At 43.7% G+C, this 9177-nt stretch overlaps 2 protein-coding genes across 3 annotated transcripts in view; one reads left to right on the forward strand and one right to left on the reverse strand.

The window, feature by feature from the left end:
* The window catches only part of LOC126508771 (sp110 nuclear body protein-like), a 19791-nt gene extending 16707 nt beyond the window's left edge, over positions 1-3084 (reverse strand). The window contains 2 exon segments of the mRNA XM_050154179.1: positions 310-474; positions 2927-3084. Of these exon segments, the coding sequence (XP_050010136.1) occupies positions 310-474; positions 2927-2962 (201 nt within the window). The 5' untranslated portion in view covers positions 2963-3084.
* Positions 3085-4830: 1746 nt separating this feature from the next.
* The window catches only part of LOC126508768 (nuclear body protein SP140-like), a 39028-nt gene continuing 34681 nt past the window's right edge, over positions 4831-9177 (forward strand). For both annotated transcript variants that reach the window (XM_050154173.1, XM_050154174.1), the window contains exon 1: positions 4831-5199. In XM_050154173.1, the coding sequence (XP_050010130.1) occupies positions 5168-5199 (32 nt within the window). In that variant the 5' untranslated portion in view covers positions 4831-5167. The remainder of the gene's footprint in view (positions 5200-9177) is intronic.

Consider the following 9177-nt stretch of genomic DNA (forward strand, 5'->3'; position numbering starts at 1 on the left):
AAGAAGAAGAAGAAGAAGAAGAAGAAGAAGAAGAAGAAGAAGAAGAAGAAGAAGAAGAAGAAGAAGAAGAAGAAGAAGAAGAAGAAGAAGAAGCCAGGCTTGATGACACATGCTTTTAATCCTAGGAGACAGACAGTCAGATCTTGAATGTTTTCTGTTGAGGCCAGCCTGGTCTACAGAGTGAGGTCTAGGACAGCTAGGGCTAAACCGAAAAGCCCTGGTGGGTTATAGGCCTAGAACTCAATACTTAATGAGTGGAAGATACTTAATGGGGACTGGACTGCCTTGTGGAGGGTCCGCAGGCCTCACCTTGTATATTTTTTCAGTGATGAAGCAGTGGTCTCGGAGGGCTTCGAAGAAAGGGAAAGGCTTGTTGATGGCATAGGCAATGTCCAGCTTCGTCTGAATGAAGTGCTGGAGAAGAACGTCCTCAATGGCCTTTGTCATAGTGAACATCCTGGGGAAAGAGGCAGGCTGAGGAGACAGAGGCAGAGGCTGTTCAGAGTATGGGGAGTTGCTCTCGTTGGAATGAGTACTTGAAGGTAGCTATTTTAGTCCTCAAGCATCCCTTAGTGGTCTATAGACCCAAGTCTAAAAGATCTGTGCATACAGAAAACAAAGGCAGTGCCCAGCGACCACAGAGGCTGAGAGTGACAGACAGTAGCATGCCACCACCCTGAAAGGCATTTTCAAGCATGAAGTTGTTTTTTAAAATATCTGCTATTCCCTGAGTGGTTGTTATGTCCAGCCTTTGTTCTTAGGATTTCACTGGTAGTAGCTTCCTGAGTTCACAAAGTATGTAAGATGCTCACTGTCATTGCAACTATGTAGCTGTGGAGAGCTCCAATGCAGACAAGGGTGGGGTAACTCTCATGCTAGATGACCGCACTGCAGCTGAGCCCATCCCGTACCAATGTTCTCAAGAATAGGGACCGCCAAATGTGGGCAGCTAGAGACCTGGCCATATTTAGACACTTAAAAAAAACATATTTTTACAAAAACAGGTGACACAAAATAAAACCAGGAACGGTGTGAAAAATAGGATTGGTCAAAGTGATGTCACCGTTTGGATTTATAAACCCACCTCATTCTTCCAGACAGACCTGTACCTGTTCCCATAACCATATGATGTTCATAAAAACCGACCACTTCCAGATCATGAGGAAATAACCAGTCAGTTGTAACAGGACCAAAACTTCCTAGGTGACACAGCAATGGCAGAGTGTTGTAAAAGCAGAAACCCTAGTAATAGTAAACAGTGCCATCATTTGGGGGAGCTCTTGGTACTCGGCAGTCCTGGGGACTGAGCCCTTTTGCTTCTTTGGTAAGTGCCCTATCACTGAGCTATGCCCCCAGCTAACACTGAAGTTTATTTTGTTTTATTTTTAAACACAAAGCAGACAAGGATACCCCTTTTCATCTTGTGTTAAATAGAATATTAAACTGTAATTAGTGAGTGTTTCCAGGGATTTAATCCCAGTGGCAAACTAAGCAGTCCTGTTCATTTCTACTAATTTCCAAATTCCTAACCTTGGCAGGGGAAAAAAATGAGGAAAGAAGAAGGAGAAGGAGGAGGAGGAAGAGAAGGAGGAGGAGGAGGAAGAGGAGGAGGACAAGGAGGACGAGGAGGAGGAGGAAGATGAGGAGCATCATCATCACCCGCTGCAGGACTGTAGGGCAGAACAATGGAAGTACCATCAGCAGCCTTCAGTCCTGAGAAAATCCTGGCAGTCGAGGACAGGTGTGAGAGAAAGTTGTTGACAGAGCTCATGTGGAGAGAGGGGTGTCCAGAAGGGATACACACTCTGGGCTCTGTTTAGGATGGCTTACTATACAACAGGATTCAGACTGAAGACAGTGACAGTGTTCTCATTCCTCATCTGCCATGGTTTCCAAATGATGAAAACCAGACTCCAGAGAGGTTAAGTAACAAAGCCCAAGGAAATCAATGGTACAGCAGAGTCTGCCTGGTGCTAATTTTTTTTTTTTTTTTGCAAGATACTGTATCTCAAGCCTGACAAAATGACTCATAATCTCTGTGGAGTTTGAGGCCAGCCTGGTCTACATAGTAAGTTCCAGGACAGTCAGAGCTACATAGTGAAACTCTGTCTTCAAATGAAAACGGAAAAAAAAAAAAAAAAGATACTGTATCTCATAGACACCAGCATCCAAGTTTTTATTATGTTAAAGGGTCTTACAAATAAATTAGAAAAAGGCAAACACACAGTAGGAAAGACAAAGCCCAAACAAAACAATAAACTAAGCCACATGTACAATCAGTGCATTAAAACGCAGCAAGTGGGAGTAACCAGGAAAGTGGGAACGACTTGACAGTACATATTCATATCAAAGCAGCCTACAGTGAAAACGGTAGTCATAATCCCTGATAATGGTTGAAAAGTAAACCAGCTCAAGGGTTCCCTGCCTCATTTGGTAATCCGCATCATGAACCCTAAAATACGAATCCCTTTGAATTTTCATGCACAGGAATATATTTCAAGGAAATGAACATAAATTTGTCAAAACAAACAACACCCCCCCCCAAAAAAAAACGAAACCTCATAACAGGCTACAGAGATGCTCCGTATTTTTCTCTTTCTCATTAGCTTCAAAATTAGGCAAATGCCTGGTAGATGCTGAAGGCACCACCCACCGTGGGCACATGCAGGGTTCAACCTTAGAAGCAAGCACAGGAAACTGTCCCCAACAGTCTTTAACTTCCCGAAAAGAAACTGTGTCTTAGCTTCCACTGCGCGCTCCTCCCGGCCCCTTATCCACCTCCTAATAGGTCCTAGGCACCCGCCCCACGACTCTGGAAAACACTACTTTGTCAAGAGACAGCCTGGGGACCCTAAGGTCCAGCAGGTAAAAGCTGATCCCCAAGAATGAAGACTCCAGCTTTGCAGAACCCAAGAGCAGAACGCACCTGGATGCTGGGCTGTCTCCTGTCTCTTAGGTTCATTAAAGCGGCCAGAGATGCTTTAAGGAGATCCTGGACCCTGCCAGGAGACGCCTTTTGGGAAATCTTGCTGCCCTGGCCTTGCCGCGTTGGGTTTCCAGAAAAGAAAACCGAAAGTGATCTCAGCACACAGAGCAGGAAGGGAGTGTGCCACTTCTGTCCCCGTGTCCTCCCCCAACCCCCCATCTCCCCGCCCTCCTGCCTCGGGCCTAGGGAATCCCCAACAGCATTAGTACTTTGGGTTACAGAGGCCCTGCTGAGAATCCAGGACCTTCTGGAGTGCAGTAACAGGCGGGGGAGGCTAAAAACCAGCTCCTGAGAACATGGAAGGGGGTTTCCACTGTCTCCTTCTCAGTCTGTTGCCTCGTTTTAATCTTTTCTCATTTTAATCTTTGTGGAGCACTGAAATGTTCTCAAACTGGATTGAGAATAAATTTGCTAGAAATCGTCAAATTGGAAACAAGAATAAAGCTAACCAGAGCTGACATGTTTAAAATGCCTAGAGTCTGTCAGGAGAAAATTGAAAGAAAAGGCAAGGAAGTGAATCCCACTCCCACCCCATCCCCAGCAGGTGAAGCCAGGCAGACTGGGGCTGCACAGCCTTTTGAAGATCCCTGAGGAGCCTGAAGCAGGATCTTTGAGAAGCTTTCAACTGAGAGTTCTGTGGAACTCTGCTACGTTTCCCAAATGTATTGACACAGGGAGAACTTCCTCCCAGGACCCCCATGAGGACTCTGCGGCTTCAGATTTGGACCAAGGCTAGCCCACACAGGAGAGAGCCCCTCTGGTCTTCTTATGGAGGCACCTATAGGCACATTGCGGCCAAGCACAATCAGAGCAGCAGACTTGACCCAGACTGTCCCAGGAATGGGGACTGAGAGAGGAAGGAGAACAGCAAGTTCAAGTTCATGCAGGGTATGTGGGGGCATGAGGGCAGGCTTGTGTGCCAGAAAAATGCCCCACCCCAAGATTCCTTTAGAGCCAGAAAAGCTATTACAGTAGGCAGATGTAAATAAGGACAAAAGGCATCATTATATACCAACATACTCAAGAGTATAGTAATAATGCTAAAGCCTCGCCTGCTCATTCACACCAGGTGAGAGCCTATTAAGACTATATATTTTAGCACAGTTTTAGAGCTATGTAAAATACATTCATCTAAAGTGATGATTTTGGTGAATTTCGCCACAAGGAAGACACAGGTCATCTCCCCCTCCACCCCTGTCTGAAAAAGGACCCTATTCTTGACAAAGAAAATCCCTCCTGGACTACGACCCCAGGTAACCACAGATCGACTGTTGCATAGCTAAGTTTGGTATGAAAATGTCATATAAATACATATTCATTAAGTATACTTTTTGGTGTACGGTTTCGTTTGCTCATCAGTGTACTCTTGAAACCTGTTGGTGCAGGTCAGAAATTTTCCTCTGCAGCAGAGGTCTGAGCCTTGAATTCAGCACAGGCCTTCAGCCCCATCCACCTTGTCTTTGACACCATATTTTACTTCTATTTTCAGTCTTCTGCTTGTTGTTTGTTTATTTGAGTTTTTACTCTCCCTTCCTTCCTTCCTTCCTTCCTTCCTTCCTTCCTTCCTTCCTTCCTTCCTTCCTTCCTTCCTTCCTTCCTTCCTTTTTATTAGTGTTTTAAGACAGGGTTTCTCTGTGTAGCTCCAAGAACTTTAGGAGGCCACACCTTCCGACTTTTCCGAGCCTGGGGCTCAAATATCAGGTCTAACTCTACAGCTCTGGCTCAATAGGGTTCCAGGACAGCCACAGGTCTGAGAGATTGTGGACAGTTTACTCTTCCTTGTCCTTCCAGGCACCACCCCAGCTAAGGACAAAGGAGACACTTCCTTCCCTTTTTCCGCAGCCACCTCTCCTCAGACAGCTCTGAGCCCTGAGCTGACAGACTCTCCCACCTTTCCTTGGAGTGAAAAAAAAGGATCTCGGCTTTATAGAAACTTGAGTTATCTTTGCTCCTCCAGTCTGGGGAAGAGACTGGGTGGAGGCAGAGTGGAGAGGGAGGAGTGCGGGGAGGATACGGCCGGGAAAGGCCATATGTGAATGCAACCACGGAAGTCACAGCTGAGCGGTTTCACTTTCTTTTTTCTCCTCTTTGAAGGACCTGGAAAGAGTTCTCTCTGAACATCCGAGAGGCTCAGAGGTGGTACAATCCTTGGTTCAGGGCACCTTCAGAGCTGTGTAGGGGATGGCAGGAGGGGACAATGGATCCAGTAGCAGGTAAGTCCTTTCCCCTCTCCTTATCCTGTGTCTCTGCTAAGATCTATGTTTGTATGTGTTACTAGGGCCTCTCAGGCAGGATCCATATGTCCACGGGAATATGAGACAATGAGATCACAAGGAGATTAAGAACTGGGACAAGCAGTTGCCACTGCTGTTGGCTAGCTATTGGGGAGTCCTAAAGCCACCTCAACTCGCCTCACTTCATTTCCTTGCTCCTGTCACATAACTGGACTGACACTGTGTCCACTGGACTTCTGGGAGCTCCTGTAGGAGTGGCTGGCTCATAGGGGCTCTGGCCTCTCATCTCTCCCTAATTATCATTCTAAAAGATAACTTTGTCCAAAAATGGCCACTTAGAAAAAGTGAAAACTTAATTCCTTCTGTTGCCAAGTTTTTCTCAGTCTGAGTGAGGGGACAGCTCACTCTGAGCCCTCCTGTGTGGCTTAGGTCAGTTCGGGAGTTCTGTCACTGACATGGAGGAAGGGAAAGGTGATGAAAACCAAGCAGGTGGGGAACGGGTGTTGCCTTTACGCCTTTAACTTTTTTTTTAATCTTTGCTGGTTACACAGTGATTAGAAATGGATCGAAATTATATTACCTTACACGCACACACACACACACAAACACACACAGAGAAAGGGACTGGAGAGATGGCCCAGTGGTTAAGAGTTCATAATGCTCTATTAGTGAACATGGGTTGGGTCCCCAGCACCCGTCCTGGAGCTTCCAGCTGCCTGTGACTCCAGCTCCAGGAGACCAGGCATCCCCTTAAGTCCTCCACAGGCACTGTGCTTCCATGCGGGAGACACACACTGAGACAGACACACATATACATAATTGCAAAGGAAAATAGAAGAATTAAGACAAAAGTGTATGGAGCTAATTGCCCTCTAAGAGTGACTCAGTCAAGGCTACCTCTGGTCCTGCAAAAGTTCTGAGGAGAAAGCATCGTTTCTCCGATGAAATTTGGTCAAGTCCAATAGTGATGCCGACAGATGGCTGTCTCTTTTGGGAGTGGGGTGGTATAAATTACTGGTTCAGTTTCTTTACTACAAGTGTGTTTGGGTGACACGTCTCTCAGAGCATGACTTTTGGTAGTTTCTGTTCTTAAATACATTGGTCATTTTTGTTGCAGCTGTCATCCAGTCTGCAGATACGGGATGACTGTTCTATCTCGTCTCTGCCGCCCTTTCAGTGTCTGAAAAATTCATAGCTTGCGTCTTGTTGTTTGTTTTTTCCTTGTTAACCTGACTAGAGATATAATTTAAAAAGATAAAGATAAATTTATCGATCTTTCCAAAGGAGTAGTTTTTTGGTGTGATATATATATATATCCACACCACTTTGGTGTAAGGATAATGCTAACTTATTTTAATTTTATAGATTTCTACTTATATTTTTATTACATCTTTTGTTTTCATTTGGGATGAAATTGTTTTTCTTATTCTCCTGATTTTTCAGAAGATTTTCATATACACCTCTCTTAGCTTTTGATACATACATTTAATGCAATACATTTTCCCCAGCCACTGTCTTTGTTGCATGTCTGCTTTAATTTTTTTTTAACTTCAGGGCAGGAGGAAGGGCGACATTTTTACCTGTCTACACCCATAGGGTTGTTTTTTTTTTTAAATTACATTCATTTATTGTATGTGTGCAAGTATACACAGTGTGTATATTGAGATCAGAGGACAACTTGTGGGAGCTGGTTGTCTCCTTCCTAATGAGTTTATGGGGATCAAACTCAGGTTCTCGCATAGACCTGGTGCAGGGTCTTCATCTACTGAGCCATCTCACCAGCCCCTAAAATGGCTCTATTTTATTTACAACATTAGTGGCAGTTTTCGAATGTATTCTGTTTTCAATGATTATATTTAGACCATTCACATATAGACCGATTATGAACACAGGGTAACATCTACCATGTTTATAAATGCTTTCATTTTACTTTTTTCAGCCTTCCCTTCTTGTAGCATCAACTCTAATTGTTTTCAATAAAAACTTTCAAGTACTGAGATTAAAGGTGTGAGCCACCACCAACTGGCTCTGTTTCTCTTTTAGACTGGCTCAATCTTGTATAGCCCAGGGTGGCCTGAACTAGCAGAGAGCCCTCTGCCTCTGCCTCCCGACTCCTGGGATTAAAAGAGTATTCCACCACTGCCTGGCCTCTAGTGGTTTAGTTCTGCACTCTTATCTCTAAGCAAGCTTTGTTTATTAAAACACAAACAAAATATCACTGCACTTTCTTTTGGGGCATTTTGGCTTTAGTCAACAGCACTTTATGATTGATTCTTTTTTTCCTTGATTTCCTTCATCATTTTTTTTTGTCTTGTTTTGTTTTGTTTTTCTTTTTTTTTTTTACAGTACTGGAGATTTCTTCTGGGCATCCTCATGGGAATGATTTTTGGAGAAACCTTTGTATCTTATGGCTCTTTGTTTTTGCTAAGCAGTCTATTTTCTTCACTGCTCATTGCTTTGTGGCATTTGTAGTTTAGTTTTGACACCGTGGCACTCTTGGGTTTCTGATTAATTTGCTGCATTGCTCTAGTTTGGTCACAGCATCCAATGTGAAACTGTACTGTTTTAGTTTATCGTCTGTGAAATAATTCAGCTGTAACTCCTGGTTTTGCTCCAGTTCACTTATGAGGAACTGAGTTCAGATCCCTAGAACTCACATAAAATCTGGATGTGGCGGTGTGTGTTTTTAACTCCAGAATTAGGGCAGCTGACACAGTTGGCTCTCTGAAGTTCACTGGCCAGCTAATCTGACTGAATTAATGATATTCAGGTTCAGTGAAAGACCTTGTCTCAAAAAAAAATGAGAGCACCTGGACCCCTTACCACAACACCAGGCTCATATACATGAGCACACACACACACACACACACACACACACAAAAACTTCCTTAAGTTTAAGATAAAAATTATTGTATAGTTTTGTTATATTATTACATGTGGAATATAGACTCTTTGTGAAACGTAATGCTTCTGAAGTTTTTTAATATTGGATATTTTTTATATCCTTTATGTTTGTCGTGTAGTCCTGACTAGCATGGAATTCACTATGTAGACCAAGCTGGCCTTTAATTCATGGTGAACCTCCTGCCTCCCGCCCTGAAGTGCTGGGATTAGAGGTGTGCTTAACCACACTCTTTTTCCTTAAAAATTGTGGGGAATGTCTAGAGCTAGCTTTCTGGGTTAAATCTAACGTGAGTTTCCATTAGTTACAAACTTCAGACTTTTAGAATATTTATCCTTAAAAGTAGTAGCAACGGACCTATCACTATCACAGTACCGTATTTTTATGGAAAATAATAATATTTTCTAAAATAACAATAAAGGAGGGGATGTAACCTTGCATTACCTTCTTGCAAATGCTTTTACTCTCCTGCTTAGGCAAGGTTCCCAGACTTCCCTGGTTACATCTGTGTCTAATCTGCTGTGATGCCATAGCCCAGGGAACCTCTGAGAAGCCCACTGGATACTTTCGGGAGGAGGAAAGAGATAAAGGGCAGGTGGTAGTTCAATATTAGTCTGAGAAGAGCGTGTACTCAGTGACATCTGAAGAAGCCTTGAGCAGTGTCAGGATTGCTCAGAATACACCCCTAAATTCACCATTTGCAATAATTTAGCATTAGGTGACATTAAAAAAAAAGTTGTACCCTGAGTGACAGCACCAGTTGATGTGCTGGTATGGATGAGGGAGGGGCTCTCACAAGGCCCCACCCCTAGATGAAGAGCTACAGGGAATCTACCAGTATCCTCTAGGGATAACCTAATTCTGTTAGGTTATCCAGTCCCTAGTGGTTAGCCCTAAACACATATGCATAGGAGCAACACTAAAAGAACTCAGCAGATTCTATCATCTATCTATCTATCTATCTATCTATCTATCTATCTATCTATCTATCTATCTGTCTGTCTGTCTGTCTGTCTGTCTGTCTGTCTGTCTGTCTATCATCTACCTTTCTCTGT

The sequence above is a fragment of the Alexandromys fortis genome, unplaced genomic scaffold (assembly GCF_014885135.2).
Source record: "Alexandromys fortis isolate MF-2015 unplaced genomic scaffold, M_Fortis_MF-2015_v1.1 scaffold_40, whole genome shotgun sequence".
NCBI lineage: Eukaryota > Metazoa > Chordata > Mammalia > Rodentia > Cricetidae > Alexandromys > Alexandromys fortis.